At 40.1% G+C, this 19,106-nt stretch overlaps 1 protein-coding gene across 3 annotated transcripts in view; it reads right to left on the reverse strand.

Annotated features, from left to right (window-relative positions):
• Positions 1 to 19,106, reverse strand: part of sptbn4b (spectrin, beta, non-erythrocytic 4b) — an 85,549-nt gene that overhangs the window by 26,557 nt on the left and 39,886 nt on the right. For all 3 annotated transcript variants that reach the window (XM_084351191.1, XM_084351190.1, XM_084351189.1), the window contains exons 23-25: positions 18,524 to 18,726; positions 17,514 to 17,604; positions 11,226 to 11,372 (exon numbers count right to left, since the gene is read on the reverse strand). In XM_084351191.1, coding sequence (XP_084207317.1) covers positions 11,226 to 11,372; positions 17,514 to 17,604; positions 18,524 to 18,726 — 441 coding nt within the window. The remainder of the gene's footprint in view (positions 1 to 11,225; positions 11,373 to 17,513; positions 17,605 to 18,523; positions 18,727 to 19,106) is intronic.

Genomic DNA, 19,106 nt, shown 5'->3' on the forward strand with positions numbered 1-19,106 from the left:
CACTTGTAGCTCATGTGCCATCTACAAAGGCCTGGCCATAGTGTCTCTGGCTATCATAAACAAAGCTTAAGAAAAACACTTGGAAACACTTGACCTGATTGAGAGTGAGTCATCTCACTGATGAGAGTTGCTCACGGACAGTATTAATCAGGCACTCATGAAAAAAATGGAAACAGGAGTTTAGTTTTGTTGCCATAAAAGGATGCGGTTAAAACTCAAAATATGTATGGTGCTGTTTTAAGAGCAAGGCGAATTAGAGTAAACCCAACAATTAACTTTAGTCTTTGTTGTTATTTGATAACCGCTAATAAAATAATTTGTAGAGGGGCAAGTCAAAATTGACTTCAGGGGCAAGTGTAAAAAAAACAAACAAAAGACAACATTGAACCCTGATCACTCAGTCAGGGACAGACGTTTGAGTTAATATGGCCAGCTCCACTCTTGGCTTAAACTCCTGAACATGCTGCGTACAAGAAGGCAAAACAACAGAACGTCTTGTTTTCCTGTAAAACTACACAAATCTTCTGTCAAGCTACAGTTAACTGTAGTTAGCTGTTCCATTAAAACATACTCAAGAGGACTGCTTTTATAATGGGGCATCTCTCAGCTGCTAATGTCTGGAGGTACATTAATAACACACACATTGAGAGGAATTAAACGCTGTACAGCAGGCTTCACTTCTCCACTCACTGTCCTGTAATTTCCAGTGTTAGTGCGTTACGTCAGCTTTCATTGTGGTGAAGCGTTTCCCTGGCTGCTGATGCATGCCGTCCTCTGCGGTAAGTGGGAGAGCTGCGTGGGCTTCGAGCAGCTTCACCCACGGGCTCAGAGCTGCTACTCCACACTCACACATACTCAGTCTGCATTTCAAACAGGATCATGATATTCTGTTGCTTATACCGACAGTATCTGCTGAGTTCCCACAGCAAACTGATCCGAAACAATGTGAAGGAAAATCCACGTCCAACACATAACTGCCGTATTTTCTTTAAAAGTTTAGGTGGCAATCAGCTGACTTCACACATGAAGATCAGTGTAGTCATCCTGTGAAAACAGTAGTATAATATCTTCTTCTGTCTTCAGCGGTATCGTGGTTTCAGTTTGAAGGGCACAGAAATCTTTAACAGAAAGCCTGCAGTACAAACTGGAGGGTCTAATGAGAGGTACTATCAAGTTGCATTATGGGAATTAAACCATCATGTGTTTTTGGAGCATTAGCCATACCAGGGGCTTAAAGTTAGTCATTCAACTCCATGGAAGTGTATTACAAAATGACTCCAGTACCTATTTAAGTAAAAGTATTTAACCGAATGGTTACGGCACGTAAAGTACCACATAACTTTAAAACAAGAAGTGCTAAGTTTGGATCCAAAAATCTTGAGAAATCGGATAAAGTAAAGTAGTCTAAATCAGCTTCTCATAAAAAATATAATACCACCTTATTTCAAGTAATTATGATTACAAGAAAATGATATACTGCTGTGATTTGAAGAGGATTCAAATACTAAGAGAATATATGAACCCAAATAAAATGAGTAAGAACTAAATCAAGCAGAAGAAACAGGCAAAGTGAAGAAGAATCAAAAGAAAAGGGTCCTGTGGGACAGAGTGAGGACACAACACTGACGCTAAAGGCAACAGATGGGCCTTCCTCTATCTGCTGTCTGGTCTGTATATTACAGTAGACATCTGCTCCTGAGCATCACTGCCGACACTCTGATGGTCAATGTGTCTGTCAGTCCACTGTAGCTATTATTATGTCAATATGCATTCCATGTGTGAGAAATCTGCTTGTATGACCAACAACTGCTCAGTATGTTCCAGGTAATAGTTCTCAGTTTTTACAAGAATAAGTGGTGACATTTTTCAGTTGCAAGCTATATTTTCTCGACCACAGAGGTACATAGTCACCCATACTACATACAAATTAAAAGCAGGTCTAACCTGTAGGTTTTTACTGGAACTCAAACCAGAATTCATGAAAATAATTATATTTAGTTGCAACCCAAGTCCAGGACTTCCCAATTTCACCTCTGTACCAATGACATTTTTTAAATTCATCACTGTCTGTTTCATTACAAGTGCTGTTGCTGCAACACAGAGATACAAAAAAGACAATCATGATCGGTCACCCACACATACAAGCGGCCTGCTCTGGCTAACAGAGTAGAGGTTCGAGAGATATGCACTCACACACACGCACACAGCTGGGGATGACATATTTTCCAGAAGGTGCCCAGCTAGAGGCAGTGATGAACGCTGTCCCATCTACCTAAAAAGTGCCCTCCTGTCCTCCTCTGTGCTGCTTTAAAAGCATCTATTTGACTGGAGGAAGAGAACGACTGAACTTTTTTTATGTTACTTTTGTTTTATCAACCCCCTGAGTGTCTTTTTGTACTGAGAGCTTCAGAAGCTCAGAGTGCTCCAGGATTTGGGAGGTATAGGACAAAACACTCTGTTGGGATTCTTTCATTTCACTGCACCTTCCTATCTGATAAGAACTTAAAGTAAGTAAAGAAAAACATAAAGACACTGTGAGCTGGTTAACTCATACCAACAAAGTTCAAACACTAATAATTTAAACAGAAAGTAGATGTTCACTGTTGTGGGTCGCTGTTAAAACCTGAAGTCTTCTGAACACCAAATTAGAGACAATTTTGCTGGCAAATCAAGGAAAGAGATTTAAGTTGAAACCCTTCTAGTATTCGTGAAGGCCAGTCAGAGGAGACCTTGCTTAGGGCGATAAGAGTCTTAACAACAGGGTTGCAGTGCTGGCAGAGGACGCTCCTGCATAGTATCACTGTGCGACATGTTGATATGTTTTTGTTTGTGTTTAAGGACGCACTCTTCCAACACGTGGAGTTGTTGAATGTTAGAAAATAACTGTTATGTCTTTGATCCAAATTATGCATGGTGCAGTTCTTAGCAGTAAAAAATCAGCAGCAGATACACATTTAACTGTGGACATAAACAGAATAGACTAATATAATGTCTTACAATAATGGAAAATATTAAAAAGGGGGAGAGTGGGCCTTCAGCTCTCTGTGGGTGGACTGACAAGTCACCACTATATCTCTATGGACTCAACAAATGCAACAACCTCTCAAATACCTTGAATTTTATTGTCTGTGAAAATGTAGCTACTCTGCGTGTATTCAATTAAATCATATAACACACAGCCCTAAAATCTGTTTTAAATCAGAGGAACACAACATGACTTTCTGTGTCTTCCTCAGCTTAGTCCAACTCTATATGCAGTATTGGTGTGAATTCTTCATGAGCAGTGCTGCCAAAGTATCTAAATAAAACTGGAATTGATTGAAAGAGAACAAAAATATAACAGCAGATCTCTGCCTCAGTTTAACATTTGTTCTCAGTGAGAGTGCTGGTATCATCACTGCTCCATTGATGTTCTCACCACACATACCTCCACACCCACCCACACACACACCTACACACACTCCCCATTTACGCACACACACTATCGCACATACTGCAGAGCCAGCACTAACTACAGGTCAAAGCTTAATGCACACAGAGCTTTGTGAGTGAGGCAGGAGATAGGTGCACTTACATGCATTTATAATTTAGGTTTTGCCAATTAATTTAGCAAAAGATGTTATGTGTAGTTAGTGACTTAAAATATTTTTTACTTAGCCCTATTGATGGCAATAGCAGTAATTCTGACACTTGTCAAAAGGGAAATCTCAAAACCATGCCATAAAATTTGGTGCAGACATTCATGGTCTATATCGGATAAATACTGATGATGCTGGTCCCTTCCATATTACTGTGCTTACCACGATAACATGCATGCATGGGAACTTTTAGCATGTAATGTTTAAAATGTTGGAAAGACCATGTGCTTAAAGGTGCACTGTGTAGGATTAGGGGGATGATATTTATGCATACATATTTATGTTTTTAGTAGTGTACAATCACCTATAACTAAGACTTTTTGTGTTGTTGTTGTCTTAAAATTAGCCTTAATATCTACAGAGGAGCGGGTCCTCTTCCCTGGAATCCGTCATGTTGCACTGCCAATTTTCTACAGTAGCCCAGAACAGACAAACCAAACACTGGCTTGAGAGATAGACTTTCATGTTTTTAGCATTTTTAGCGGCCACAATAGGGGAAGGTGAGTCTGAGGGGCACTCATACCGCTAGATGCTAAATCCTACACACTGGACCTTAAATACTGCGTAATACATATTCTTAAATCCAGTGGTTAACATGCATGGTTAACTGTGCTTTGATGCAACTGCCAACGTTAGCATATCAGCTTTAAGCACTGCAGAGAGTAAGCAAAGCTGAGGCTAATGAAGTCTGATAAAAGTTAAGTTTAACAATGCTGTGCTGAGCCTGACAAACTGAAGCTAAGATATTAAAAATGCCCAATGCACAGAGGATACAGGATTTAAGAAAACACACAGCTTAGTAGATATTTAGAACATTAAAATATTAAGAAAGGTATTAAGCCTAGCCACAGTCTATTAACTTCAAATTATCCATCTCTTCACTAGTGTGTGTTATAACATAGAAAGAGTGAGTGAGAGTGGGATCAGGGCAGCAGTGGCTGCAATTGTTACTCTTAATGAGTTCATGAGGCCAATTAATTATCAAATGTAAGAGGAGAGAAGGGGACGGAATCAAAAGCCCACTGGATTTAGGCGAGCAACTGCATTGGGAAGAAGCTGTTTTCACTGTGCACTCACACACTCCCCCACACACTCGCATACACAAACAAACACAATCTGCTGCAACTGAAGCAAATCAGCCATTACAGCCACCAGCTTCTGTCGGTCTAAATCACTGCAGAGATACATTACAGACATTGCAGAATGACTAGGCGTGTGGCATATCTTTACAACCATCATGTCTTCGTGTTTAAAAAAGAACCAGAAACCTGCAAGTGGCTCAACAATATTCTTGCATTTGGGAATTTCTACTTTAAGTTTTGTACAGAAGTTTTCACGCAGGTCATTCATTCACTCATAAACATCATCACAGCTTCATATTAGAGATATAATCCACATGCATTCAGAGATTTTCATCTGGACCATGAAGCAAGCCCAGTCATCCTGCAGAACAGCAGAGTTATTGATTAAACAACACATTACACATTCAGAACACTGCAAACCTCAGCTCATTAGGTTTTGGCCCTCTTTACTACACTACATTAACACCTACTGTTGTAGGCTGAAACTTAACGTCACTTCCTGTTAAATCTTGACATGTTTCCTGTCCCCTAGTTAAAGGTAAGCTAATCAAGATTGAGAGAGAGAAAGAGAAGGGGAAGGAAGGAGGAATGACCTTCACACACGAGCTGTACGAAGAGAGGAGGGAAGACAAGGAGGAAGGAGAGGGGATTGGACAGCTGTTGCTTGGCAACCGCCGCAAGCACAGGAAGAGGAGACTAGTCGCACAAGCCTCTGACAGCTGCTCGACGTCACAACAGAAAGTGACACAGCACACAAGGTGCATCATAATCTGCTGGGATCTCCCCATACACCGGCGTACGTCGTCATTCAGGTTGATGGTGTCTTACTCAAGGGTACACTGTTAATGGCTCCTCATACAGGCTACATCACCTGAATGGCAATGGTGAAACTGGACTACTCAAACTTTTTCAGCCTGAAGGATAGTAGGTATAGGTGGCTTCAGACTAAACTCACATAACTAACAGTTTGTGAATGAAGAGCAGAACAAAACAGCAAACTAGGATGCCGCCGACTAAATCAGACTGTAAATCTCAGCATTTTATGACCTGGTGTCCCGTCCTCTCTGATGTACTCTGCTGAGCCACGATTGGAGAGTACAGTTTCAGACTTCTCCTTTCTTCAGCATTCTTGTCATAATATTCGTATTTCCCAGAGCTGGAAGTGACGTCTTCAATTGACTTCTCTTGTCAATCATCAGTCCAAAACATCAAAACTCTTCATTCATTATCATTAATGACAAAGAAAAGCAACAAATCCTCATATCTAAGAAACGAACCAGCATGTTTGAGATTTTTGCTTGAAAAATGACTAAAACAATCAATCAGTTGTCAAGACAGGTGGTTAAAGTGCTTTTTATAAAGAGGTGATGCAGATGGACAAACAGAAGAAACTATGAGACTATCAGCAAATTTCTGTAACTACCAAAGACTAAAAAAGAAGCTCCTGCACACTGTTTACTTATACTGTACAGAGTGAAATACAGATACACGCACCCTTACAAAAGGCTGACGCTACCCTAAAAACAAGCCTCACAGCGTCCTTCACGGCAGAGAAGGATTCTTACCCAATTGCATAAATAGACTGGAAACTCTCAGAGGACACAAGCAGAGAGACACAACCAGGACACAAAATGCAGACTGTTTGGACAGGAAGTACCACAAAGGACAGAACCACAATCAGCTCTAAAATAATACAATAACTACTGATTTTTACTTTTCAACTAATACAATTATTATTAATACATTTGCTTTAATCATAATTTAACCCGGATAGGTCCCATTGAAATAGTGTTACAATATATTACATCTCAAGGAAAAAAGTGCACACAATTTCCAACGACTCTGTCTTTAAAAACAGATATAAAAGCAGACAAATAAATCAGATCATGGAGTTTTAAAGCATTCTGCAGAATAACTAAAAGCCCTTTTCCCACTATGTTTGAACATTTGGTAGAAATAACACATAAAAGTCCTGTGATTGCAAAGAGAACTGCCCAACACTCTTCGGGGAAATATAATTACAGGGATGAGATGAGTCCATCTTGGTAATTAGATTAAAAGATGAGATTTCCATTAATCGGTTTATTGTGTTTCGACTGTAAAACTGCAATTTTTCTTAAATCTTGTTTAAATGAAATCTCAGTGCTACTGGACAGTGCAATGTTTCTAACAGTAGCCAGTGATGGGTACAAATCCTTATCAGTATTACCATAACAAGATGCCAAATCCTATTAATTTTACCTTCCAAAAAAAATGCACGTTCCTAAGCAACGGCCATGGAGCAGGCTTGTGGGGTGAACATGGCTGCCACGTAAGACTTTAAAAGCTAAACTCTGTCTGTCTGCCAACAGCTCGACGGCCTGGTGTGATTACAGTCTGCTACCTAAGAGCATGAGCTGGGACCACGAGAGCTGGATACGCACCAATACACGTTTGTACTTCCACACCCATGAGGATCAAACAGGCATGATATATTTACTACCTAACATCTAACTCCAACCGCGACCTAATTTTATCCTTAACCCTTAAACTAAGTCTGGATCCTTGAACACTTTTATGAAGAGGTAATGATGAGCCATACTTTCTAAAAATGTCCTCCTTGTCAACACCTAAAATTGGTCCTCACAAAGACCAACATACACAGTAAACAAACACAAACTTTTCCTTGCCACAAATGTCTTAATGGGCCTATTGGAAGTTTCCACACTCTTAACACCTTTGATTTTGTTGTTGGCCTGCAAGCTGGGCTTTTTGCGGAACAAATGGGGCTTGTTTTTATAAAAAAATAAACCAAAAGAGGAGAGTATTTTAAGTTTTGTTTGAGCAGTGTATGGTATGACAAGTGTTGAGTAGGTTGTTATTGTTTTTTTATTGTCTGCCAGTTACAGTCTTTCATGTAAAGATGCAAACAAAGACATGCACTTCACAATATTCTGATAATTCTTCAGCTTGTAGGCGTAAAAACAACAATGGACTCTTTTTAATATCAGAACAACAGCAGATTGTCTTTTACAGACAACCAAAGCCACTATTGAACAGCTGTCGAGTAATTAGTCATTTGAAAAGTAATTATGCCATTTATTTACGTTATTTAAAGACGATACAAAGAAATTTTAACTGGTTACAAAAGAGTTAAATTTAAAGCTGATGCCTCCATATGACCTACATGCATCAGAGAGAAAACTGGCTATATCTGAATAATTATCAAAGCTATTCTTAATGCCTATCACCGGGTTGGATTCTGACTTAACCAGGTTGGAAAAGTCATAAAATGAAAACTACTTTTTATGGCAGAGTGCTGAGGATGAATTGAGGAGTCTCACTGAGGACAAAGCTGCTCCATCGTCTGCTAAAAATAAAATATTTTTACTTAAACAACTGAACAACTGGATCATATCCGTTTTCTTCAGAAAAACAGCTACGAACAACACAGGACAAAGCGTGGATCACCAGTCAGCCTTCATTTTCCCAGGAGATTTTATGCCCGGTAGCAGTCAAAATACAATAGTGGAAGTGAGGTTTATAGGGAACAAAGCTAAACACAGATGGTGTTGTTATTCTATTGCCATTTATTTCATTATGATAAGTTAAAGCAATAAACTGTTTCCAGTTTAAACTGACTAATTTTAGTTTTGCAAATTAGGAACCTACAATTATTGTCTATTAACCTTACATTTAACTATTGTTATCATTTACAGACATTATACGAAAACAAAAAGATACCACAGTGTTTCTCCTGCTGCTCTCCTCTGTCTCTGTCTTTCTCTTTCTCTCCTCCAATAAACATTTTCCAGTCAGCCAACCTATGAATCTATAATGGAAACAGCTCGGTGCTCTCAGGCCTCGCTGTGCTGCTCCTACTACATTATATCACTGTACGTATATCATTACACATCAGTCAGTCATTTCCTCCACATCATATGCCCATGATATAGGCATACAGTACAAGCACGCACTTGCTAACATGCACAAGACTACACACACTACACACACATACACACCAACTTCCCAAAGCCCACTATAGGAGAAGAAATAAAGTGAAATCACTGGGTTCTCAGCAACAGGCATACAGTAATTAGACATAATGAGCAGCTTATAGGCCAGTAGTGGGTGAAGTTGCCTACCCACATAGCCAACAGCCACATTATTAAAGTGATCAGCGAGCTGATTGGAAGAGGACAGAGAGACGATCAGAAAACCCACAGCAAAGGTTGTTTTGTTTTTGAAAAGTTACCTTTGTGGACATGAAAACAATAACTGTCATCTTTTAGTGGCTGAGGCAGATTCATGATTATTATTATTATTTTCATTTTTCTGCCACATTTTCTTAGGGTGGATGTTGATGATCTTCACTGTACACATTAAATTAAAATATAACTCTAACTACTGCAATAACCAGTGCAAGCTGGCCCACAGCCTCAGACTTTGAATAACCTGGTTTTAGTGACAAAGTCAAAGCAGGCTGCAAAGCAGGCTGCAGCCATCAAATGGCTAGTATTTTTGTTTGATAAACTGATGATTGAAATAGTGGCTGATTCATTTTCAACTAATCGATAATTGAAAGTATCAACGGTATCAAAGGTTTACAGTATATGCACAGATAACACACAACGCAGTGTTGTGCCTTGGCTCCATCACTCTGCTCCCATCAGGGGAGTTCAGTTTGAGCCCTGCCCAGGATGAGACTGCAGAGCATCGAGCCATTATGCCACAGACTGTCTGCAACATATTATGACTGAAAACTGGCATTTAGTGTCGCAATATTTAGTGCTATGCTTTATGATTATAAATGTAGCGTCAATATAGTGTTTATTCAGTAGAAATACAGTAGTTATTTGGCTTTCCTCACAACACATGCACTGTCATGATGTGTGTATATCACATACCCCGCTCAGACAAAACTACAGCCTGCTAAACTTCACACTCACATTTTCTACAGCAGCCCATATGGGTTCATTAGCATCCAAGTGTCCTGTCAAAACTCTCTCGGCAGCCACTCACTGTTACTCACTCTGAAGAGTCATCACATATAATATCTAATTTAGTATACTGACAGGCACAGAGAGCTGCTGAATGCTAGCCATCAACTGTCAACATCATCTGATGACCTGAAACAACATCAACCTGTCAGAAAGACAAGCATGGGCGTGTATTAGCAGAATTTCAACATAACACGCTCACACACAACGCCATGTAGTGAGACTGCCTAAAACAAGATCACAGATCAGCGAAGAGTTACAGGTGGCCTGAGGGGATTTGGCATTGAACTACAGATCTACTAACCAGTAATGATCTTACACACCCAGATTCACTGCAGCTAGTCAGACGTGTGAACACAACAGCCCAGAGTCATCCCAGTGAAACCTGGACGTGTGGCTGGGGAAACACTGGATAACCCAATTACGTCTGTGTCGACTGCAGCTTCAGACAAGACGTTGCTGTGCTGTATAAATCTCCTTAATATGAAACAGATCCTATCGGGACAGAGCAGTGGTGAAGGTTACAGAGCTCCCCTCTATTTAAAAACCCTCTGTAATACTTTTTGCCCTTGCCACTGGCTTTGTTACGCTTTGATTAAGTCAATTTAATGCTGTTTAGTACAAGGACAGTTGTATAAAATCAGTTGACACTGGGTAGAGACAGGATGTGCAACTCTGATGACTGATGTCCAAGCTTTGTTTACATCAGTGAATCCTGCTTGAAGGGACATAGGGTCACTTTTCTCTTTAAAATAAGATAAATGAATTTAAGATTAGCATAGTAGGCAAGCTAGCATTTACAGTATACCTTAAATATGAAGATATGTAACTTTTTATTTATTCTACAGCTTTTTTATCTATCGCTTGATATTAAGTACTTTTTAAACAGCAGACTTGGCTCAAAGTTGACATAATAATGTGAACACTTGATAATTATAGTGTATAGACTACCTGTCAGATCTCTGACACTTTATATGGTGTGCCACAAAGAAGCCTGGTATTCAGCATTTTGAGATATGATAAACACAGCTTCAGATATGCCAAATCACTTGTGCACAGATTGCAGAAGTATTGGTAAAAAAACCTACAAAATAAGTAATTTTGTTGAGGGGAGTAGTCTACAAATATGTCTGACAAATACTGTTGATTGACCTTTCAGATGAAGTGTTCATTTTTTTTCTAACTCTGTGGTCCTTTCTCAATATGAACTATCTACAAAGTCATTACACAAATTATCATATAAGGTAGTTGGGTCCAAGTCCAAGTAAATTACCTTTTTTGTTTTCACTTTCAAACCAATATTTCATGCCATTCCTTTTCTACCCTGTCATCCTCCTCTGCTTACTGTCATAAGAATCACAATTACTATATAATAAAATATTATATAGCTGGCATTTTCTCCTGTTCCAAGGAGCCAAAGGGCAGAAAACTCACTGAACATCAGAGTGACCCTTTAAACTTTCAAGCAAGAGGAAAAAAAAGTACAAAATCTGTGTCTTCAGGGGAAGGAAAAAAACAGCACTCACCTTTTCAATTTTATCCAGCCATTCCTTATTCTGGGCCAACTCGGCCATGAAGGCCTGGTGCTTCAGCCATTTCTTATGAAGCTTCTGGGTCTCGTCTCGGCTGCTGTCCCTCGCCATCAGCATCTTTTCACACACCCAGTCCCCCAGCTGTGCAAGTGAGACAGGGAGAGAAGAGGAGAGGGAAAGAGAGAGAGGTGTCAATATTGAATGAGTGTACACACTGTAAATAACTTACAGTATGGGCACGACTTGCTGCACGTCCAGTCACTTCACCAAAATTGGTATAATCCATGCTAACTGAACGCTAATCCTCACTCTTTGGTACGGCACATCATTCATTCATGAGGATCTAGGTTAGCGACTTTCTAGAATTAATACTTCTTACACTTACTTATATTATTGCTTGGCATACTTAGCTAACTGCTTAACTGCTTAAAGCCTTGACAGTGCCGCTGGTGTATCAATTACTATGATGAACCAGGAAACCAGGAAAAGACAACGCTTATGCCATATCTTGCAAAATCATAATGTCCGAAGTCTACGATGATATATAGTCTCATATCGTGATAACGATATAATAACAATACATTGCCAGGCCCTAAATAACTCTTGGTGTGCATGGACTGAATTCTCATTTTAAAAGATATGGATACACCAAAACACTCACACACTGAAAGTGAGACACATTTGTTTGATTGCATAAGAGACACACACACACACACACACACACACACACACTTACAGTACATTATCATAATTCATACATGAACATTTACATTAGCTTCTGTTATGAGGAAAAGCTAAATATAAATACGATAGAGATAGTGTAGATAAACACACCAGTGACACATACAGTGGGAAATACAAGGTCAAACACACAGACATGAATATTTAATGACGCACAGCAGGCACATGTAGGTAGACACACGTGTACCAACAAGCATGGCCGCAAGAATTCACATGTACACACAACACAACAGATCAGTGTCCTCAGCATTAACACATACCCACACAGTAGAGAGCCCCACACACACACACCTGCACTCTCCATCAAAGAGTAAAATCTGTCTGTGTTAGGCAAACACACAGTGAAACACCTCACGCCTGCGCTGACAGCATCACCAACAAATTCAGGTCAGCATCAGCACCCTCGTTTCTCCGTCATCATCATCCTCACACCTGCATGCAACGTTTCCACCGGCACCTCCGTCCCTCTCTCCTAACCCAACCGTAAAGCGAGTAACCCGTTTACCGGCGGCGTTTAACTGGAACAGCCCGCGGGATTGTGGCAGCTGCAGGCAGCCGCTGGTATCCGCATCCTCGCTGGCTTGCCGTCACACACATGCAAAGACGCTCTTCACCGCAGAGTCGGATGGAGAGAGAGAGAATGAGGAAAGGAAGCTACAAGAGAGCTAGACAGAAAGAGAAGCGTCTTCTGCAGACAGCGACACAAAAGGTTTGCTGAAAGGAAAATGCCAAGCAGGAGGGTAAATAACAACAATACAGAAGGCTGAGGAGACAGTCTGGAGACTTCGAACTGAGTCTGCGCTCTCTCTCTCTCTCTCTCTCTCTCTCTCTCTCTCTCCTTGTGTTGCCGAGGACTTGCTGTACGCTCAACCAGGAAAGAGAGGAGGGGCAGGGGCGGATCAGTGAAGAGCAAGAGGGCAAGAATGAGGATGAGTGAGAGAAGAAGAAGAAGAAAAAAATCATCCTCCCCAAAACAATAAAATGGCTGGCAGCCGAGCCGGTGCATGGGCGCCCCTCCCCTGCCTCACACCTTCAGCGAGTGGGCAAGCAAGTGTGTGAGCAGGCAGCCTGGCTGGTTGGAGGAGAGATGAAGTGGAGGAGGAGGAGAGGAGAGGAGAGGGAGGAGCAAAAGACTGGGATTTTGGGGGCAGGGGATTCAGGCAGTGCCTCTAGGCTCACCGGTCACGGCTAATGATGCTGAGCTGGAGGAGGTGGAGGGGGGAGGTGGGCTTAAAATGGTGTCAAAATGAGTGTGAAGGGAAAGAAAGGCTGAAAAACATCAGATTTGTTTGGGGGGACTGAAGCACGCCGGTTTCCACTAACAGCCAAGCTCACGACTCCTCTACAGCTGCTTTTGTTTCATCCTTCCCCTCCTGCACCACACACACACCAACCCCCTCTACCATCCTTCCTTCCTCTCTGCAGCAGTCCCAGGCAGCTGTACTCTCTGTCTCCAGCTTGCCTGACGCTGCTGCAGTGGTAAAGCAGAGAGAAAAGAGAGAGAGAGAGAGAAACAGAAGAGGTTTGGACAGAGCAAAAGAGAAAGAAAAGAGGAGGGGCGACAGTGGGAAGACAGACAGTAGAGGATTGGACAGAGCAGTGATTTATCCTGAATGATGTATTTGTAGTTTGATAGATTTACTGCTCCTCTTTCCTTTAAAGGACGGGGGTTGGATGTCTGTCTAACGCCCCCTCCGTTTGTCACCTCTTCCTGAAGCTATCACACACGATCACAGACGGGTAAGGACATGCCGGCTAACATGTGTAAACATGCCTCACACATTCACACACACCTACAAGCAGAGGCCAACAAGAAACAGTAGTGAGCACGCTCACACTCATAAGGATTTTTACAAACACGTGCACAAACACAGGTTCGCTCTCACACATACATTACACACAGGTCTGATGACTGCAGAGGTCATGAAGGGTCACAGCCTGATGCCCCCCTTGAGACTGTAAATGAATTGAATGAGGGGAAAGGAGGAGGGAGGGAGTGTGTGTTGGGGGGCTGAGGGGTGGTGGAGAATGAATGAAGATGAGTGAGGGAGGGGGAGGAGGAGATAGAGAAGTGTGTCTGATGTGGGAAGGGAAGAAGAGGACATTGAAAGAGGGAGAGGGGAGGATTTGTAGCCTCATCATCACGTCATCAGACCTCATGTATTTGAGCCGGCGGTTTCAGTGCACACCTCTAGAAAACCCGGCATGTGTCGACAAAAGCTCCCAGATTCAGTAAAGTTGATGAGAAAGTGTGGAACTAGAAACATTAATCCAATCAATTACTCAAGTAACATAAAATGTATTAACAAGCTTTGTCTTTTTCTATTTTTCTGTATCACTATAAATCAAATCTGTTTGGGTTTTGAACTATTCGTTGGACAAAATCTTTTGAAGATGTCACACTGACATCTGGGAAATTATGATGGATATTTTTTGACATTTGATTAACTAAATCTTCGTGTGGTTAATCAAAAATAAATGATTAATCAGTGGTGGAAGGTAACTAAGTACACTTTCTCAAGTGCCGTACTTCAAGTACAGTACAGTATTTCATTTTTTTGCTACTTAATACTTTATACTACTCCAGTACACTTCAGAAGCAAATATTAGACTTTTTACTCCACGACATTTATATGACAAGTTAAGGTACTAGATATTTTTCAGATTTTACTTACTACAAAATATGATCAACAAATACATTTTGATGTAATATTGTACATTAAGATAAATCTGTATTGGCTACCCTATATAAAGCTGTTAAACCACCTTTACCAGCTTCAACATGAATGTACGTACAAATGATTAAATTACGTGACCTGTTGAGTCCAGGAAAAGTGTTATTCTGCTACATGGGAAAAAAATAGATAAAGAAGAGAAATGGTTTAAAAAGAAGAATAATCATTTGACTCAATATCAAAAATAAGAAAAGAAAAAGAAAATGGTCTTAACACTGTTTACCCTCTGTAATGTCTGAATTGACAGAAGAAAAGCACGAACACGCTCAAAACTGTGATTAATGCATACAAAGGGACTTTGCATGTGTTACAACTATTATATAAAGACACACTGTGTTTAGCAAAGCAGCCTTTGGGCATACATACTGCTCTTTTCCTGAAACACACCAGGAGGTGAATCTGGGTGAAAAGCTACAGCTGAGTTCACCCCTTCATTGCCCTCTGGTCCTGTAGATGGAGTTGTACTGAGATGGGGACAGGTTGAACAGGGACTATGAAGATTATATAAGAGGGGGGAAAAAATACTGTGGAGTGTTTTTTATTTTTTCAAGACTCCAGTAAGTGAATTTGCTCTAATATTTAAGTTTGTTACAAAATTGTGTCCAATCACCAAGTCAATCGAGAGCCCATGAGGCTGTTTACTCGTATCTGTGTACTGCCGGAGTAATTAGCAAATAACTTTAAAAAATTAGAAAATGTGGCTTTGTATTTGGTAATAAATAACACTGATCTGCTAACGAATCTATTTTAACAGAAATAATGCTTTACGAGTACAGGAAGTATTTCTGTAGTAGGAGAATTTTCTCAACACAAACACTTTCAGTATATAACAAACATTCACATTAAAAATCACCAAATCTGTAGATAAAGGGTTTACATTGGACAAGAAGGGTATGAAAAATTGTAGTAACTAAAGTAGTCAGTTAAATGTAGTGGAGTAAAAAGTACAAAATCTGCCTTTGAGGTGTAATGGGGTAGAAGTATGAAGTTGCATAAAATCAAAGTAACTTGAATTTGTACTTTAAGTACAGAACTTCTTAAAAAAAAAAGAATATGAACTCTAGATGTGATCAGTTTGTGTACAACGAAATGATTTGACCACATAAAGCTCAGTGTAAAACTGTTGGCAAGTGAATGTAAAGCAGCAGTTAGTAGCAGGAAACACGAGGATGCAGCCTGGACTGAACGCAAGAACACACCCTGAGAGCTGAGAGCTTAGGTTCCTACAGACTGACGCAGTGTCACTCGCCCACTGTAGGCTACACACACACATACATATACACACACACACACACACACACACACACACACACACACACACACACACACACATACACAGTGAGGGGAAGACTCCTCATGCATACTGTATTTCTACAGACACGCACAACGTACAGTATGAGCAGACAGATAGATGGATATGGCTGACACACACACACACCTACACACGCAGACACTCGTACACAGTGAGATACACTCTTCCTCCTTTGAATAAGTGATGAGGAGCTGTGCTGCTGAATTATTCAGTAGAGCCAAAGAGAGAAAGTTGCTGAAACTAAACAAGGTTTTGGCCCAGAAAGAAGCTCGAGTCTCCGCAGGGTGAGAGAGCAATAACTGCAGGAGTGATCAAAGGTGAGACACGTGCAACACGGCTGGACCACATCAGTGATAGTTCCAACAAGGAAACTGGTGAGCCTCACAATACAGAAAGTCTCAGAGATCATGCAAGCATGTGAGTAAAACAGTATGTATAAATATAAGTATATAAGTATATAAAAACACTCATAGTTTGGTCCAAATGTCAGGCAAGTCCGAAGTCACTTTTTCTTGCGTAAATTAAGTCAGATCAAATCACAGGTCGTGTCGAGTCTTTAGTTAAGTTCAGGGCAGTCTTAGCTGCAGTATCCAGTCTTTATAAAGAGAAGAGTCAAGGTATTCGTGCCTACAGTATCTAATAATGATATGATTGGCCAATTTATCTAACCTGTTCAAAAAGCACTGAATGAATTAGTATTGTTATTATTGATATTCAGTGAAATAGATGTAATCAAACAAAAATCAAATACCTTAATTTGTTCTCAATCAAAACTTTTGTCTCCCCATCACTTTTAAACAGTGAAATAGACAGCCAGACAAAAAAACAACAACCTAAAAAACTAAACTGAAAACATAAAATGAATACAGAAAAAGTAATTTGAGTCATGATGTCTCAAGTCAAGTCTTTAACTTCCTATTCCAGTCCAAATCGAGCCTTGAGTCATTTATTTTCTGGCAAGCTGCAAGTCATCTAAACAGTGACATGAGTCGACTTAACATCTCTGACTATCATATTTACACATGAACACATCATCTTATGACAAATTACTAAAAGGCTGTAATAATTAATTCAAGTGATTACATCGGAGGGTAGACATGTCATTATGACACTGTCAATTAATGACAAAATGACTAAATCTCACTGTGAGTGGTTCAAGGTTTTTAAAAACAAACTTGAGAACATTTAAACACTAGTGACAAACTTTTTTTCTCCCATCAGCAACAAAGAGGTCAAAGGAATGAAAGGGAGGTCAAACTTTAGTGACGCAGCTACGATGCTTTCTGGGTAATGAAGTTCATAAAAATGAAAACAGTAATCTTGTGCTGCCACTAGAGGCCACCAAAATGTGAAGTTGGCTATAGTAACAAAAAGGAACAAAGAGATTACCATCCTTTTTTTTCTCTTGAACCGATTCAATCCACTCCCACATTAGACCATCTCAAGTCTCAAAGAGTTCAACCAACCAGTACAACCAGTCTGTTGGGCTCCTACCTCATGACAGTCCTGAAGAAACCTCTGAAGTTCCCACTGGTCGTTCAGTTTCTCCAGCCACCGCTGCGCTAGCTCTCGGTTCTGGTTTCCCCTGAAAGAGTGAAAGATGGAGTCATTTCATTTGATATCATTTGTGCCAGCAATAAAAAAAATACCTTAATTCATGTAATGTAACCAGAATGTAATATATCAAAATAATGATGTCGCACTGTGCTCATTTATTTGTCCCCATGGATGAAAAGTAAATGTCCAATGAGTTAATTCATGTAAATTAAATCTAAAACCCATATGGGTCTTCACATGGCTATTGTTGGAAACATACACACACAACAACCCAACCCCCTCCCAACACACACATACACACCACCAGTTCAGCTATCACACAGATTTCATGGTCAGATGTCACTTCTGGACTTAACAGACAGAGCTCTGTTTTCAGTGTTTTGTTTCATTTATACTTGGGGTTCCCTCTGCTTTGGAGTCTGTAGCTTTCACTATTCTTTTTATTATTGTTGTATTGTGTTTGGGCAGCTGCTGCTTAGATTGTTGTGCTTTAAAATCAGTTTAACGTACAGCGAGGACAGTGCAGGCTGCTGCAGTTTGTACTCTGTTTGAACAGAGACAAAAGTAAATCTTGAATGAAGATATACAACATTTAATAAAGGGAGGCAAGACTACTGAAGGTCAGACAGAGCAAGATAATCCATCACTGTATACAACAGGCTGATCTCTGATGTGGTCAGACTGTATTTAGTTAGGTGAATTGTGTCTTAAGAATATAACAAATTTCCATTATTACTAAGAATATACTATTTTTGTAGTAACCTCTACATGGCATATGCTTACAATGTCCTCTATTTAAAATTCATAAAGCAGAGGGGAAACTACTTTTTCACAATTGTCAATGTGAAAAATGAACATTTTGAACTCAAGATAATATGTGCTTTAATCCAAGTAATTTTGTTTATTTCTCTTCATAAACCTTTTGTTTTTCTGTTTGTATGCGGTACCTGTTGGCGAGGGTGTCGATACGTTCCTTGATGCGTTCAGAGTAGATGTTACTCTGGCTGATCAGACTCTCTCCGGCCTCGATCACAGCTTTGATCCTGTGCAGGTTCAGCTCCATTGTGGTGGTGAAGTCCTTGTGTTTCTTGATGGCGGCTTCGACTGTTTCCACCGTGGTGGGCAGCTCCACATGAGCAAGGGCTGACTCCTAAAGAGCGAACATGGGATACATTGAGGTGATATCTTGGTTCAGGAACTGATTAAGTGGAGGAGATTAAAAAAGAAAGAGCAACAATTGACAAAAAATAGCAAATAGATAAGACCAACTCTTGAAATTTAAGCCCGATATTGGTTCATTTATCTACTAAACCATATAACAAAGTCTGTTTAACGGGTCAGTTTTGGGGTTCAAACCAACCAACATTCTCAATCATTTGATCTAAAACAAACAATTTACCTTGGCCTTTAGAAAATTATGAGGGTAATTGTCACAATCGTCTCTCATTTAATAGACTAAATTATTAATCAATTTGTCTGTTAAATGATTATTTTGCATTTGCCCTTTTATGAGAAGGTAGCAGCACTATT

Source organism: Pagrus pagrus (assembly GCF_965226575.1).
Source record: "Pagrus pagrus genome assembly, chromosome: 4".
NCBI classification, from domain to species: domain Eukaryota; kingdom Metazoa; phylum Chordata; class Actinopteri; order Spariformes; family Sparidae; genus Pagrus; species Pagrus pagrus.